We start from the raw sequence: 17668 nt of genomic DNA on the forward strand, positions 1-17668 counted from the left end.
TATCCTTGTGTTTCGACTTGGTTCAATCTGATGGCGACGCATTAGACACAGTTGACTAAATGAACTGTCGACGTGTCTCTCAATAATTTCTTGTTGTTCCCAGTTTCGATTTCGCTTCAAAATTTACTATTTAAATTATGTTTCTAGTTGTTCTCAGTTTCGATTACGCTCCGCATTTGTTTAATATTGAATTATATTCGGTTTGCATGCTGCAAATGCTTTGGCATATTTGGAGTATTCTCGTAACCTATTTCTCTACAAATTCGCCAGAGCTTTTTGATTCTGAGCAACATTATAAAATGTGTTGGTGTTGAATATCTTTTATTCCGTTTCAATTTTTATCATTACATGGGTTTGTTGTCTTCAATTTTCTTGAAAAATAATCTTTATTGATAACAACAGCATATTTTATGATAGATTTGATATTTTTATTTAAAAATTATTTTCAAAATTTTGAAATATTTTTTTATATTGCAATTAATTGACATGGCTAACTTTGAAGATATTTGCCATAGCTTATGTTAACCTCGATTTCGATGGAAAGCCAATAGATATTGTTACAATTGAGACCTTTAAATTTAGGAATAATTCAAGTTTGCATTACGAAAAAATTTATCGAATTTCGAGCATAACTCTCTTTCATTGCATAACTAATTTCTCTTCTAAATCAACAAGTTTGGCTGCATTTCTCGAACTGTGAAACGAAAGCATTTCTGGAATACTTGGTGAATTCGGGGCGTTTCACACTATTGTCCATTATGCAAAGTGTGCCTTGGACCCTTTTAAAGTTCCCCCCATAGATTAGTATTCATAACAAAATGTCATATATATAATACATATTTTGCTGTGCCATGGACAAATCCCTGGGGCAGTCCGCTGCGTGACATCTTTGGTTTCATTTTGTTTGTTTTTGTTTTTTTTTATTTGGTGACCCCTCCCTGTCCCTTGCTCCGCACAGAAATAATCTTCTTTTGGTCTTTTCAATGCGGCCTTTGGCTATTTTATGGCTTTGCAATCGTTCTGTAACTGTGCCTGGAATATCTAATGGATGCGTGCAACTAATTGAGTTGCCTCCTTGCGCTGCTGACTGCTCCTGGCAAAAGGATTTGCTTTCGCTATTGTGGATTCATGTTTGCATTTTGGCCAACCATTTTGCATAAATTCATTTTTGGCCAAAATGGCTTAGTCTTTAATGGAAATGGTCTCAAGGATTTGCAGCGGCAGTGCGGGGGCTCCGGCAAAAATAACATACCAAGAGGTTAAAAAGTCATTTAGAAATGAATAGAAAACTAAGCAGGCAACTATCCGCTTAAAGTTGGGCTTGAAATGGAAGTGAAATGAGTTTTTCTGCAAGTTTAACGGAATAATACTAATTCTTTTTTATAGAGAATTTTTATTAATTTTTTGGACCATTTGACCACAACAGGAAACAGGAAAACTAAATCAATGTTCTAATTTTTGGGTTATAGTCAAGTGCAAATGCTTATAGGTATAATTGGTGGAATGGTCAGCGAGGTGAATCCTACTCAGTCTCTCCTGCTAGAGCATTAAGATGTCAGAGATAGACAACTCTTACCTCGTGTCGTATCAAATGGCATTCCCATTAATTTGGTCTCCCATTTTACTAATACTATCAATAACCAAGTTCCTCATCTAGCAAGAAAGGCCAGATATTGTGATTAGAGCTCTTAACTAGCTGACTCGAATACTTGTAAGTTGGGTTCGTGATGCAGTGCCTCACACTTGGATACCAAAGCAACAAGTGGGAACAACAATTGTTATCGAAAGGAGGCATTTTGTCTAGAAAAAAGGCAAATGATTTGCTATCGATATATCGAAAGAAAAATATGTATTGTGACATCAATACAAGACAAGGTAATCAATCTAGTTCTGTTCGAAGCTAAAGCCAGATGCCTCACAAAAAAGAAGTTCTGAAAATTTATACAATCGCAATCATATAGAGTTGACAGATTAACATCTCAGCTATATATTTACATCGTATTTGACTTTGACAAATCTATTGATAACATTGCAGCTTCACATAAAAATTCGGATGGCTGGAATACCTAAAAACTAAATCTTCCCGGATTGGTAAGTTAAGAAATTTTTAAACGTGCTTCGGCTCCAATTACATTCTTGTGTAAATAAGCTGTTTGCCTGAGACAAGCAGCACAAGTTCCCAGTAAGAAATACCAGGTCTAAATTTCGGCTGGATAGCTCATAAATTTGTACAGCACATACTCGTATGACAACTTAAGTGCGGTCAATGTTTGGGGTGCTTTCCATTAGGAAAACAATTACAGACAACGACCACTGACAGCCACAAAAGCAGTGCGTGGCTGTTACCAGGACTCCAGGACACCCAGATACCGCCCGATGCCACCCCGAGATAGTCGCTGCCGTCGACATCGTCGTCGTACATTCTCCGTTTACCAGTGCGAAGATAACATTCAGCGAGTTCATGGCGGGCTCTGGTCATAAATTACGAATATGTCATCGCTGGCCAGCACTTGGCTGTGTCTATTAGCAGCCTTAGAATGTCCGAGTTTGACAGTGCTTAGGCTTAGTTTTGGGGTTTTGCTCTGGCCTTGGGTCTAAACCCGTTTGCTCTTCCTGCATGTCCCTTCGAAGGCGGCTCGTTTATCAAGTGCAGCCAAGCGCGACAGCTGCCAGCCCACCCACAGGGCGCAGTCTAAACGGATTTTAAAGCAACGATTGAGTTCTGTTTGTGGATTAGAATGCCATATCCAGGCGCTCTTACTCTGAAGATAGCAATTACATAACTAGGGTTGGATATCTATAGCAGTTGTTATATTTAAATAACGAGATTCATTTTGGGCCATTTTAAAAAAATTAATAACAAACAATCATAAACTGTTAACACAAAAATGGCAAGTTTTCTGCTTCTGCTATAATACCAGAAAGGTCAGCTTATGATATGATAGCATAAGCAGACTTTCCTATCGCCTAAAAGATCGATAACGGCTTGATCCCTATTTTGAAGCTGAAACTTGTTGAGAATTACAAGCGCCAAGCAACGAAAGCGAACATATCCAAGTCCATATTCTCTGCGTTCTTCCCTTTCTGATATATGTATAATCGCATTTATTTTATTTCTGTTTGATTTATTTATAAACATTTTTCTGAGCATATTAAATAAAATTCTTAAAGTGATTTTCTGCAAAGGTATGTAACAAGCAGAGCGAAGCAGCTCCGCCTTCACATTATAATATATTCTTCTTAAGGAGCTTCTTCTAGCTGGATCCATCCGTCTATCTACAAAAACATGAGACTTTGAAACTTGTGTAATATATATTTGTCTATAATATACGAAGAGGTAGTTTGTTATTTTTCAAGATCTCTTCCAATTTTCGTAGAATCGATAAATATCGATTTCTTAGAAATAGTTATTGAGGAATCAATCGAAGATTATAAATGCTAGATACACCAAAACATGGTATCTTGGTTTTTGTATAGTATAGACACTATATAGAATAGACTTATAAGTAGGTACTCGTATAGTCAAGACATATACAGAGTTTTCCACTTTATGGATACCTTCCCCCGTTCCCACAAAAATCAAAAGAAATAGTTGGGCATTCCAGACTAGAGCACTACTGCTTGTTTTATAAATATGTATGTCTGCTATCTTTGAATACATAAAATGCTTTGTTCCAAATGGAATGTGTAAATACAATTTGTTTAATTATAATTAATTCAATGTCCTTGAGAATTGGTGCTTAGTGCTTAGTAGAAATAGTTTACATACTGTCTTGATTTCCATAGATTTCGATATAAATATATCACCAGTAATTGCCTTAAACAATTTAAATCGCTTCGACTGGTCGCCCTTTGGCCATGCCTGTCATTCCTATGTCAGGCAGTTACTCCACATAAGATTAGCCGCTTTCTGGGCGGGGGGTGGGGGGCTGCAAATAAATTCTAATGCTCAAACATAAATTATACACACAAAGTGCCGGAGCGACGGCCGTAGAAGGAGTTCCAGTTTTACGCTCACGTAACGCGCTGGGCCTGGCGTCACATGTGTGTCTAAGTGATTTTCAATAAGTTGGCAGCAGTTTTGGGCTGCTGGGGGCGGGTCAAAGTTTTTGGGGCACGATTTTTCACAGCTACAGATGTCTATATTCGTGCGGCAGGCAATACGCAGAAAGTGGCATAATTTATGGCCCGCCGACGGTGGAGGGGAGGGGAGGGACATGTGTGCGATTCTAGCGAATTTTCGCAAGCGTCAATAATGACGAGCGATTTCTCATAGCCAGCGCCACACTCGTCGCACTCGGTGGGCGGGCAGCGCTCTCATTTTGCCAAAGCACCAGCCATTTGCAGCAGCTGCGACCTTTGATATCCACAGCCAAATTCCCACACACAGTCGGTGGCACAGCGCCACGTTCCTATCCTGTCACGAGGCACGTAAAAACAAACTTGATTTTCGGCCATCAAAAACGCCATCAGTCTTCCCGATGTCTGACAAATGTTTTCTTTGACTTTTCCTCCCCCTCCCCCTCCCCCGCCGTCTTTTACGCTTTCCCTCTTCAGCAAATCGGAGACGTGCTCGCTGCATTTTCATTTCTTGTCATATTTCTGTGAAATTATTTTTTAATCACAGTTCAGAATGTCGCACTTACCGAACGTGCATTTTTCTAGTTGCCTTTTTTATATTACTAGAAAGCCATCATACTTGCCCTCCATGGTCACTTTCTGTTTACAGGGGTATACAAAATATTTCCATATCCAGTGAGAAGAGTGCACTATGATTTGAAAAGTACAAACTTGGATATCCTCAAGGTTCATTTTATTAGCAGCAAAATTATAAATATATATTCCTAGACTAGGAGATAGTACATAACACGTGTTCCCCCTGGTCACTTTGATATTACAGGGTTAAAAAAAAAAAATAGTGTCCAGCAATGATGGAAGTGTACTCAGTATCCTCAATTTTCACTTTATTCTCAGCAGAATAAAAAATAGTTGCCTTGCCTTGATCAAGTATCCAAAAAGCAAAGGCTTTAGATGTAGAAAAACTTAATTTGATCTATTAATAATACAGCATATACATACGTAACCACCATGGCCACTTTTTTTTCGAAGTGGTATAAAAAATATATGTACCTGTTCTTAAATTTCTTATGTGCTCAAAGGTACACGAAAGTAATCCATGCTCGCACTATTTACAGTTGAATGATAATATGTATATAATGTAAATGTCATCCAACCAATAAGTTCTTAGTTGCACACGTCTTGTCTTCCATGTTCACTTTATTTGCAGTGCTGCTAAAAATTGTGATCCTTTTTGTCCTCCATGTTCACTTTGTTCGCCATTTTGTCGGAATATTCAATGCACAGAGCACCTTACATATTTATAAGAAGCCAAATAGTTACTTAAAAATTATTAAGTAAATGTTGTTTGTCAAGGTGCATGTCCTCCATGGTCACTTTATGCTTTTTGCTATAAAGCACAACAAATTTTATTATAATAAGAGCTCCTTCGATATTCTCAGTGAAGTCTCAGTCTCCTTTCTGAACACACAGCAAACATTTCTAGACTAATTTAAGTATCAGTTTCCACATGCTTACAATGTATGGGAATGGTTACACACACACACACACACTCACGCACACATAAACAAAATCCAAAGTCATCTAAACGACATGCTGAAAAAAATGTTGTTACTTGGCAGTGGGTAAAAGTTTTCTCATTTGAGATATTTGCAGCTGGCAAGCTGGACGGGCTCCGCCATTAATGCAATCGAAGGGCATTTTTGGCCAAGATCCTTAGCTTAACTGGGTTCGGTTATGGCCGCCAGACGCTTATGGTAAATGCCGCAAAATGGCAAGCAAATCAGCGCCAAACGACAGCGCAAACTAAAAATTGCAATTGTGACAATGGTGACAATCTGCAGGCGACAGCCCAGCACAGGAGGCGACAGAGCCAGGCGGCAGGCAGCTAGACAAACAGACGGCAAACACAGCCCCTCCCCCTGACGCACCCGCCCCCCGACCAATAACCCAGGCCCCATACTCGGGGACGTCTTCATCTCCAGCCTGAGCTGCGACAACGTCAAGCAAACGGCGACACTTACAATCAGTATGAAATTTACGCGATTTTCATTGCGGCAAATGGTTCGTTTTTGGTATTAACATTTCTTGCCAGCAACGCGGATTGGATCGGGGGTGCTGTGGGTACAGATGATGCAGGAAATGTTGGCCAGAGTGCGGGGTATGGGATGCATAGAAGCTGTGCCAATTCTCATATTTGTATGGTCTTTGCGAAGAGCTTGTACACTTGAGCATTCGGTTTGAGGACAGATACAACTTTTATTTAGACTCAAGAAGAGATTATTAAATATTACTTTAACGGATCAAGTTTCTAATATAATATAAATTGAAGTATAAATAATATTAATTAAGTATATTAACACTTAACTCAAAATAAAGCTTTTAACTTAAAGTTCGCTAAACATATTAGTCTTATTAGGTGTTAATAATACAAGCTAAAAACTTAAAATTAGCTTTTGTCTTTTAAAACTGAAAAATATTCAATGAAACACAATCGATGTCAGATTGAAAAGCACATGAAAGCTTCGTTTACATCAAAAGCTCACCTATAGTAGAATTTCTATGCGTTGAGGCGATTAACAGTGAAAGCAGTGAAAGCACATGAGAGCTTTACCTAATAAAGTTCAGTTTTTTCTGCTTAAAAAGCACTGCTTGTCTTCTATTGAAGATTTGTTTGCCAAGTAAATTAACAAGCAGCGATACGTAAAGGGTATTCATATGTCGTTGTGCCGTTTCTAATTTCCGTTTCTTGTTATTTTTGCCGCTGAGTTTTTCTTCTTAGCACGCCATAACCAACAACAGCAAACAGCTCGCGACTGCCACGGGCCAAAAGTGGCATCAGCTGCACTTGGCGAGGATATATCCTGAGCCGCTTCCTGCCGCCTCTCCTCTGCCACCACACGCCTCCAACTTCTTTCTATCTGGCTGTGCACGCACGCTGACTGACTTGGCGCTCGGTGGCATAATGCAATAAGCGTAGCCAACGATAGCGACGACATCCTTAGCATCAGCCTCATTCTCGTGCTCGCTCTCGTTCGCATTCTCGTCCTTGTTCGCGTCTTAGTCCTGCGCTAACTTTGAGCCTTACAACAAACAACAAACAAGGAGCTGCCAGAAAGGCGCTGCGGGTAGTTTGCTCGTGGGTGGGGCAGGGAATGGCGCGCATGTGTGCCAGACAGGTTATGCGCTATAAAAAATTTAAGAAATTGCCGCCAGTGGCTGCCAAACGACAATACTTTCGAGCATTGCACAAATCAAAATACTTTCAGGTTCTTCCACTTTAGCCTTTGTTGTCTGCTTCTTGTTCTTGCACCCCACACACCACGTGCCACACGCCACACGGCTGCAAGTTCCGCAAAACAACTGATGCCCAACCAAGGGGCAACAGCAAGGTGCTAAATAAATAATATATTAAGCATTGCCAGCATCAATAAGATTGGGTTTTTGCTTTGTTTTAAAAAAAGGATTTTTATTCAGTTAGAATATAAGTTAAATACACTGATAGCTTCCATGAATGTACAAGGGGCGACCGCGACGGGCAGTCCGGTTATGAAAGCTTTTACTGCAGGAATATATCATTTTAATGTAAGCTCACTAAAAGTGCTTAAAACAATGCGCCTATTATTTGATATAAATACCATTTCCAATCAGCTTAAGTTTATGGATTTTTGAATTTTGAGGCAATCGTTTGTCGATTTAAACATTTATTTTCACATGATGCTGTCCACAATGTTCACTTTACTTTGTAAGGAAATGTTTGACCATGGAGGACAACAGCAAGCCAGACTATAGAGTATCTTTAGATTCCACAATTAGAATTATAATTAAAAAAGCGTTGACAGAGATTGATAATCTCTGGCGTCTCATGTAACAAATCCATTTTAATAAAAGTAATCCTTAGGCTTATTAACTCTTCGATTACCTCTGATATTGTATTAAATTGTGGCATATACCTAAACTGGATACTTTGCAACAAATTCAATTCAATGCAACCAGTTCTGTTTAAAGCTCAAATATTCCAACCGTTCATGTGAAACCTTTCAAAGACCTTGTGACAGGACATCCAAAAGCGCATCGCTGTGTATGTGTGTGCGTGTGTGTGCGAAAATCCGAAATTGCGTCATGTTGTGTCATTCCCAGGCTCAGCGACTGTGCGCAGCTAAGCCCAAAGGAACTGGGTTAAAGGTCATTATGCGGGGAGTTTCCCAGCTCCTGCCGCAATGCTGTTTAGTAGCTGCTCATTTGGCTTAATCCTTGAATCCTTTGGCCGCCTCAACTGTTGAATGCACGGCAGCTGCAAGTAGAAGAAGAGCTGCTGCAGCTGCTGCAGGCATAACAATAATAAAATTTAATTCAATTTGTTAGCAAAATTTTAAAAGGCTGCAGCCGGTCAATTAAATGGCCGCACGCACGCATCCTGCGGCCAGGGCTCTGATTTCTTTTTTAATCAACAAAAGAGGCAGAGAGAACGAGAGGGGGGGGGGGGGGAGCGGAGGCGGCGACTGGGCTAGAGATAGCCATATATAAATCGAATTACATGGGACAAAATGCCCATAAAGCGCATAACCGCAAAATACACTTAAAATGGAGGCAAAATGATTGAATTGTGTGCGAATGTCCGAGTGTGTGTATGTGTGTTGGTGTGCATTTATTGCAGTTGTATGTGTGTGCGTGCGCGGTTTGCATATGCCAAAGCTGTAGCTCCATAGCTGACCGGTTGGTTGGCTTATTGCATCGGTTTTGCAGTCGTGTCGGCTGCCTTTGATAAAATTATACCCTGCCTCCTCCCCCACCCCCCGTTTCAAAACTCAAACATCCGTTGTGTGTACATATTTTAAATTTAATTACTACACGCTGCAACAACAGCGCCAAATCCAAGCAGCCAACCAACCATCCATCCATCCATCCAAGCAGATCAACCTACCCATTTACCTGTACTCCCTTCGACTACCCCGCCCTGCCCGCACCCTTACCCATTCCAGAGATCCTTTCATTTGTCGCAATGGCTCAGCTCTGGAGCACCATAAATTTCCATTCGAAAATAGTTGGTAGGCCATTCAGATCTGTGCTGTCCACACACAGCTGTAAGCATTTTAATATGCGAGGGCTGCTCGAATATATTTTATTAAATCATTTAAAGATTTTATAACCTTTTTTAACAGCTCTTAGCTTTAAATAAAAACTCACTTGTTCTAAGAAAAATCGTCAAAAATTCAGTCGCATTCATTTTGATCTATTTAAATATTAATTATTTTTCTTTGACTTCAATTAGAGAAAAACCTCGAGATAAAAATCTTTTTAGATTTTAGAATCATGCATAAAATTATTAAGAAAATAAATTTGGGGAATGTATAATAAAAGATTTTTTTAATGCATGGTGTAATGTTAATATTAAAACATAAATAAATACATTTGTGGAAGCAAAAATTTGAATCCATTAAAAGACAAAAATATTGTATGTGGCTTAAATATTCAAATATAATTTTTTCTTTATTTTTGGGATATTTTTAACGTATATATATTTTTTTTGTAATTTTTAAAATGGCATTCAACAAACCTTTCAAGCTTTCCACTTAAATAAATATATATGCATGGAAGCCAGTTTGCCTCGGCCATATGTGAATGCCTTCCAGAGTGTTTTGCCCTTTGCCGTGGGCGCATTTTTGTACATTTAACTCAATTTGTGGCTTACATTTAATTAATTTAATAATACGAAAATGTATTATGTATATATACATTTTTTTTTAAATAACCGCAGCACAACAATTTTCTCTGTGTGGCTGGGTGAGTGTATGAGCTTGTGCAGGTGTGTATGTGTGTGTGTGTGTGCTCCAGAGATTTCAATAAATAATGGCCAAGACGACCGCTAAGCTGCTCTATAAGGATTTCATACATTCACACGCAGTTGCAGTTGCGGCACAAAGCGCCGCACAGATGGCGCCAGTACTCAAACGATTGTTCGTTGCCAATAGATGGCGCTGCAAACACATTCCACATGCTAGCAAAAGCTTTGGTTCTATGTGGAAGCCAATTGACATGCGCTGTTTAATCATAAGAGAACTCTAAGATTTTGTTGTTTCATAGATAATGTTGTATTGGGTGTGTTAGATAAGCATTTCAAGAGGTTTTTGCCTCTACGAAAGTAATAAAAAACGATGACTAATTCTTCAATAAATCTGAAATTATGTTTATGAGGCTTAAATCATAGAAAAATCGATTATTCAGTAGACAATATTTTTGATAAGAGCATATGTTTTTCAATTGGTAGTTATAAATCAGTAGCTTATACTGATACGCACAGTCGTGGTGATTCATTATTGTTCAAAATTATGCTTAATTTTTACATGCAAAGAAGTTCTTCCAATAATAATTTGTTTTTAAACTAAAATACGGCAAAAAAAACTTAAGTTCGTTTACTTTTTACATGTAAAGTTACAATGAGCTTAACGGTACATTTGCAGGTTCATTAACCCAAGCAACTCGCTTGAATTATATTTAAAGTTAAAATATATATATTAGTTATATATTAATTATAATTATATATATGTAAACTATATAATATATATATATACTATTTTCAATCTAGCAGATACCCGCCGTGTATGTTGTGTGGTCTTTTATATATAAATAAAAATTATATTAATATGCCTTCAGCTTGTGGACTGTCATCTGATCCCTGATCTGCATATTCGAAAGATTTAATTCTTTTTATTCGCGCCCATATATTTTTTATATAGTTATGCAACCTTATTGAGTTGCTCTTGATATTGGGATTGTGTTTGTTTGTTTTTTTTTTTTAATTATTTTTATTGACTCAGTGAATCATGAGCCAGATAAGCGGAGTAAAAGCGTCGCGTGCAGCGAGTGTAACCAGAACATTGAGAGATCCACTTATAACACCCAGCCAACCCCCTCGCAGCTTTCAGCCTTTCCGTTTGGATCGACAACATTTCACTTTTCATTTGTTTACACTTCAACAACAAAGCAGCGCCGGCGCAGTGGAAAAAAGCTTTGTTGTCGCCAAGCAAAAAGAAGCAGAACACTAAATACAAAAAAAGGCAACAACAAACCGACAAAAAGCTCGAACAGATGAATCTATAAATGATGCACTGCAGCCGCATGAATGTCAGTACTCAACGAACGAGCTGAGTGAGAATACAACGAGCTGAAATACTCTTTCAAAAGCATATCCTAGTGATTCCATAATAATGCGTCAATCTATCAGGTAAATTGATATATAAACCACATAATTAACCCCCCCTTCCCACCCTGTCCTTTAGAATGTAAAACTAATTTAATTCGCTTGACTCTTGACATATTCTCGTTTTTGTTGTTGTTGTTGCAGTGCCTCATTTTGGCTGCTCACATTTGTGGCCTTAAATGGAGTCTGGGCCCAAGTGCCCTTCCCCGGCCGGTGTCCAGAGGTTAAGATTGTGGACACTTTTGACTTAGAGGCGGTAAGTACCACACAATTGTCAACCACTTGAGCACTTGAACCTGCCCCATTATTAATCAAATGTAACGCTTTAATTAATTGTGCCAAAGGCATTCATCAAGTTGGCAAATTAGTTTTCTCTGAATGCCTATCTTGAGTTACATTCTTGAGAATTTCGCTGTTTTGCCCATTTTAATTAAAATTTTTTTAATCGAAATTGATCAAACTACAACTTCAAGAAAGTAGCTGAAAACAAGATATAATATTATGATTAAATTGATATTTTTCAATCAATTGATTAAATATGAAAAATAAAAAAATTTAATTAAATTTTATAAAATCGAGATCTTCTATTAGAACTAATTGTTTTGAGACTTGATATTTAATATATAAAATACATAACATATATAATATTAATAACATATTTAACTGTTATACTCCAAAATGACTCAACAAAAAAATCAAATAATTTTTTCTTTTATGATTCAGAGAGTAGAGTTTTATTAAATTTTATTTTTATATTAATTTTGATCTAATAAGTTCCTAAAAAACTGCTGCAGACTGTCCACTTAATTATGACAAATATTTATAAGAAGTCTATGAACTTTAATCAATTATCAAAAACTATAAGACATTTGATAACAGAAATCAAAACATGTTGACCATATGGCTGTTATCAATATTTTATCATAGATTAGATAACAGCTTGACACATGGATTCCTAATCTGTTACACGTGTCGCCAAATTTCAAGTATTTTCTGGAATGTCTCATGACTAAACACCTGCGCTGCGATTGTAAATCTTTAACAGCTCATTAGCTCAACTTGTTAATATATTTTTTATTTTTATTTTTCAGTACTTGGGCGTCTGGTATGAGTATGCGAAGTATCCATTTGCCTTTGAAATAGGCAAGAAATGTATTTACGCGCGCTATGAACTCGCCGATAACAGCACAGTATCTGTAGTAAATGCGGCCATCAATAAATTGTGAGTAGTTCAGCTTAAAGCTTTTGGGATACATCTAGAATTTTCCATATATTCTCGCACCTACAGCACCGGAAGCCCAACAAATGTGACTGGCACGGCCAAGATCATTGCACCCGGTCAACTGGCCGTGACCTTCTCCGCGAATCGTAAGTAAATGCAGCCGTGTATCTGCATCTGCATCTGCATCTGTATCTTCATCTATATTTGCATTTATAACTTTCAGAACAAGCTAATAGGGCCAACTATCTGGTACTGGGAACCGATTACGAGTCGTATGCAGTTGTCTATAGCTGCACCAGCCTGACCCCACTGGCCCATTTGAGTGAGTATGCGGAAGCTTAGACCGATTGGCTGGGCACGTCCCGTCTTGGCCTTGGCCAATTTAACATGCAAACGACAAATCAGTTATTGCATTTGGCATAATTAATGCAACTCCATAATTTATTGCATTATGGTCAGCCAGGGACATATTGGCCAGCACGTTAATTACAATCATATGAATTTGCTATTGCAGAAATCGTCTGGATATTGACGCGCGACCGTGAGCCCACAAAGGAGACACTCGAGAAGGCCTACAAGGTGCTGGATGACAATAAGATAACCCAATCTGTGCTGATCGATACCGACCAAAAGAACTGTCCCCAACTGGAGAGCAATGGCACAGCTTCAGCTGAGGAGAACGTATTTGTGAGCAATGCATTGCCGCAGGCTATTGAGACAGCATGAGGTTGGCTCCGGCGCTTCAACGAGCGTCTCTTCGATATATTCATGAACTTCTTAAATAACTAAATGCAACAGTTTATAGCAGCTTAGCTAACACTAAATACTTATATCCCCAATGTATACTCAGAGAAAACTATAAATTGAAAAAGAAAAGCAGAGTTTGTTAGATATAAATGTCATAGTTGTTTACTAGCAGAGAGTTTACGAATGTTCAGATTATATTGTAAATACGTTCTTGTGTAATAAATAAAAAAATAAAAAAATAATAATATTTTAATTTTTAAAAAATTACACACAAAATATTGTAAAATATAACATACAAAATTCAAGAAATTAAAAATAATTTTTAAAGTTTCATATTGGAATTGCAAGCTTGAAACTTTTCAATGAAATTGAAAATGATTTTAATTGTGAAGATTTATTATAAGTTTAATGAATTATCTTTAACGAATCAATATTGCAAGCTAAGGCCATTACTAATGCAATTTTGCAGAAACTGCATGGCTCTTGTTTCTGTCAATCTATTCGCAGTTCAGACTTTAAAACATGTGCAACCCACGAATCGGCATGTATGTAATCATATCTAAGATAATAATTTATTACAATTATAGTAATCGTTAAGATTCCCAGCAGCTTTGGCATATTGATGCTCTTGTTCGGCAGTCGCGCTATGGGATTAGAGGTATTTGAAGGTGCATGTCCATCAAATATGACAGCCATTGGTGATTTCCATATGGACAAGTACGTGGGCAAGTGGTACACGTACTCAATGTTTCCATCACTTAAAAAAAAAATGGCCAAATGTCGAGCGATCCAAATTGACAAGTTGCCTAATGGAAAATTTCAACTAAAGGTGACGGAGCTACACAACGTGTAAGTTGGTTTAATACAAAAAAACAAAAGTTAAGATTCTTAAATGAAGCAAATTATAGAAAGGATACTTTGGTGGTAAAAAAAGCGGATATTGAAAGCGTGGATAGAAAGGGTGGTAAATACACATTGAAAACATCATCTTCTGGTATGTAGAAACTAGTATAACAGCTTTATCTATGTATTCAGTAGAAGTCAATATAATCTTCCTTTATTAGCCTTTGTTGGTGGCGGGGAGATGTATGTGCTAGTCACTGACTATGATAAATTTGCTGTACAGTTCATGTGCATTGATTCCAATGAAGTTCTTAACTTTCGTAAGTCATTTCACCAAGTTGCCTGAGACGGCTGCGTCCTGAATTCCTTCGTTTGCAGAATATGCTGTCATACTGACACGCCAACGATCGCCATCGCAGGATCTTGTATTCCAGGCTCAACTAATTGCCAAACGATTGGGCGTACGAATTGATAAACTGAAAGTCGTTCAGCAGAATGGCTGCCCTCCCGATGCATAACAGATTCTATATACATTGACTGGGCTTTATTTTTAAATAAAATCATGTACATCATATTATATACCATTAAAGGTTTAATCAAAAAATCACATTAAATTGATACATACTCAAATTTAATCACACAGTAATATATTTACTTTTGAAACACCTTGTTTCACTGGTTTAAATAATTTTTAATAAATTAATCCCTAACTAGTTAACTAGAGCATACGTTTTCCTGGACTATTCGTCAGGTTATGAACATAAATGTTAAAATAAGTTAAAAATTGCCACACTTTAATAACTGCGACTAATCCATTCAACTATTTTCAAATACAATATAATAGCCCGATTGGTCACGGTCATGCATATTGTTTAGGATAAAATGAATTTTTTTTTTTAAGATTTAAAAAAAATTTTAACAACTCACATTTAAACACAAAACTTGAGCAATCCATGCGATATTTACATTTCTTAAAATTTTGTATATTCTTGGAATATTATATTTGTTAGTCACAAATATTTTCCATTACATATATGTATAGATAAACACACAGAGCGCGTGACACATCTTGCTTTCAATCATTCTTTAGAACTGACCAGACTTAACAATATGCTATTGTACTCAAAAATTATAATGGCCAATAATGTTTTATTAGCTCAGCTGCGACTCGACGGCGTCTGTCCGAGGTTCGAGTGCTTTGTAAAAAATTCTAAAATGACGCGATTATAATGAAACATAACTTTAAGAACCGGTTTAACAAACAAATTTGCACAAATATACACATAATTTCAGTTCCATGAACCTTAAACTAAACCCAAACTGGTTTCTAGAACTTATGCAGTGCTAGCCAAATCTTGAGCTAGAGAATTTTGAGCAATAGAAGGTTATGATGTTTTTTGTTAACATTTTTTTCCTGGCTGAGAGCTATTATAAATATTAACTGCAAGGCCTTAAGCTTTATAGAAGAGACAAACACTTAATTACTGAACATAATAAACTAGTTTGGAATTAAATAGAAAACTAATCAGTACTATTAAGTTATCATTAACAAAATGTATTGAAACCTTAATTGTACTTCTAGGTATTATATGACATGACAAAGTCGATGCCAAACTAGAGAGAAGCAGAATTTACTTTTCCAATGTTTAGTGCTGCGAGTTGTTGTCTCTAAGCTGCTTATTTGTTTGAGTTTGGCAAGGTTTTTTTTTATTATTTTTAGTATGTGCGGTAAATAAAACAAATGTTGAACAACATAAACAAACATAAATCACAAACCGCAACAGCCATGACCGGAATATATAACTCCCTCTCCAACTCCATATCTCAACGACGCTCTCTCTCCGCTTTTTTTTTATGTTCTCAGTCTGTGCTCTATCGAAAAGGACAATTGCAAAATTAAACAGCGAAAAGGCAAGAGAATCGTCCTTGCCTAGAGTGGCATAACAAAAACCCAAGCGCCCGATGGGCAAATTTTATGGTACAGCGATTTTAGAATTTGTACTATATGCATCCATCTATTTATTTTATTTTTGCCCTTTGTGTTCTCTTATTTTTGAGCTTGTAGTCGCCTTACCGCGCCTGCACGGGCTGGAGTCAGACTGGGAGTCGGGCTCCGAGCCAGACAGAGATGGGGCTAGCGATAGAGTTGGAGTGCGAGCAAGTTTGGAGGAAGTACAAACTACTCGCTGTGCATACAAAATTTATTTTGTAAACAAAGTAAATGCCATTACAAACAAATTGGACTTTGTGCCATGCTTTTTGTACTTTGTTGCGGGCTCTTGCATTTTTGGCCACGATCTAAAGCTGGAGCTGGTGCCACCGTTGGGAAATCGCTCAACTGCGCCTCGGGGGCGCCCATGAGCCCGAGACTGTGCTGTGCGTGATGCCTCGACAAGGATGTGTGACTGCCGGGCCACATCTGACATCCGAGACCTCGATGAGCGATAGATAGTGTGCGGTCAGACAATATTTATTGAGTGCAAAAAACACTCAGCATGTTGCGAGTTGCCTTCAGCCAAATGAGGGTTTCTCTTTGGCATCACTTAATCGCGGTTATGACATGGAATGAAAAGTCATGTGTGGACCTTTTTTTAAAGAGAATAACTAAGTATGTGACTAACTGAGAAAATTAAGTGGGCTATAGCATGAATACTAAGTAGATAGATTCGCCAAGCGCAGGCAAAGATGCATAACCTATCCACGGATTATTAACCAGCACTGGTAATTGGCAAAGAGTTTCGTCATAATTTGTGGCAGCTAATCTAGGTAAGTCTGAAATTTATCTGCTAGAAATTTAATTGGATAGCTAATAGATAATAGATAGATAATAGTATGTTCATATGAATTTAATCATACTAATTTCCAAAAAACTTTAAGCATAATATTCTTATTTTTAAAATAGGCCCGGGAAGCTTGGCCCCAAATATTCTCAAACTCAAGCAAATTTTGGCTTGCGGTTTGAACCAGCACGCTTCCTTGGGCTTCACTTTGAAACTTTGTTTTCCACGTCAATGGTTCAAAACTCGGCAAGTCGTATATGTGCGTCATTTGAATCGAAAAAAACGCAGTTTCTTATGTTTTATTGCTCGTTCTACTGAAAATATTGAATGCCATTAATATTTTCATATAGAAGTTGCGGGCTATATTAGATCCCCATGCCAAATTGGCTTCTAGCAAATATTGTTAGATATAACTTCTACCTGCTTTTTATTTGAATCAAATTAGTTTTTTATATTTTATTATATTGTTAGAAACCTGACGCTTTTAAGTAACTAAAGAAACGCAAATGGCGCATAAGACGACCTCTCAAACCATTTATTAAACAGCTAAAACTAAACCAAAAAACGATTTTTTGAAAAATTGTATAAATACATCTATATAGTTAGGTTCAGCTGTTCATATACAAAACAAGACGTTAATCCTGCCGATTTGCAGGCTTGCTCAAAATTCCGCCTATGCTCAGGTTATACGCCCAAGTAGAATCTTTAATTTCATTGCAGCTCTTCACAATTGCAGTCGAGCAACTGCAGCAGCTCTGGGAATACTGTTCTTCGAGTTTTATTACCTTTTATTGGCAG

The 17668-nt window shown here is 37.5% G+C and overlaps 2 protein-coding genes across 2 annotated transcripts; both read left to right on the forward strand.

Moving 5' to 3' along the window:
• The first annotated feature begins 11148 nt into the window (after window positions 1-11148).
• NLaz (Neural Lazarillo) lies at window positions 11149-13500 on the forward strand. Its single transcript, XM_064681376.1, has 6 exons — window positions 11149-11302; window positions 11423-11534; window positions 12370-12500; window positions 12567-12646; window positions 12724-12822; window positions 13015-13500. Exons 1-6 carry the CDS (start codon window positions 11286-11288, stop codon window positions 13224-13226), a joined length of 651 nt encoding a protein of 216 aa, XP_064537446.1. The 5' UTR covers window positions 11149-11285; the 3' UTR covers window positions 13227-13500.
• A 148-nt stretch (window positions 13501-13648) lies between these two features.
• On the forward strand, window positions 13649-14744 carry LOC135427777 (lazarillo protein). The gene is made up of 5 exons (XM_064681377.1): window positions 13649-13792; window positions 13857-14096; window positions 14156-14241; window positions 14312-14410; window positions 14469-14744. The coding sequence occupies exons 1-5, from the start codon at window positions 13770-13772 to the stop codon at window positions 14606-14608; spliced, it is 588 nt and encodes a 195-aa protein (XP_064537447.1). The 5' UTR covers window positions 13649-13769; the 3' UTR covers window positions 14609-14744.
• The last annotated feature ends 2924 nt before the right edge of the window (window positions 14745-17668 follow it).

This window comes from Drosophila montana, unplaced genomic scaffold (genome assembly GCF_035044405.1).
Source record: "Drosophila montana isolate Dmon_TW-CO22-7 unplaced genomic scaffold, ASM3504440v1 contig_2326_1, whole genome shotgun sequence".
Classification (NCBI taxonomy): Eukaryota; Metazoa; Arthropoda; class Insecta; order Diptera; family Drosophilidae; genus Drosophila; species Drosophila montana.

Bases quoted from the DNA above. Each gene is read 5' to 3' on its own strand.
- LOC135427777 (XM_064681377.1), top strand. From the start codon at position 13,770: ATGTGCAACCCACGAATCGGCAT. The intron at 13,793-13,856 runs GTATGTAATCAT...GATTCCCAGCAG, and splicing joins TGCAACCCACGAATCGGCAT to CTTTGGCATATTGATGCTCT. The intron at 14,097-14,155 runs GTAAGTTGGTTT...AGCAAATTATAG, and splicing joins GTGACGGAGCTACACAACGT to AAAGGATACTTTGGTGGTAA.
- NLaz (XM_064681376.1), top strand. The intron at 12,501-12,566 runs GTGAGTAGTTCA...TCGCACCTACAG, and splicing joins AATGCGGCCATCAATAAATT to CACCGGAAGCCCAACAAATG. The intron at 12,823-13,014 runs GTGAGTATGCGG...TTGCTATTGCAG, and splicing joins GACCCCACTGGCCCATTTGA to AAATCGTCTGGATATTGACG.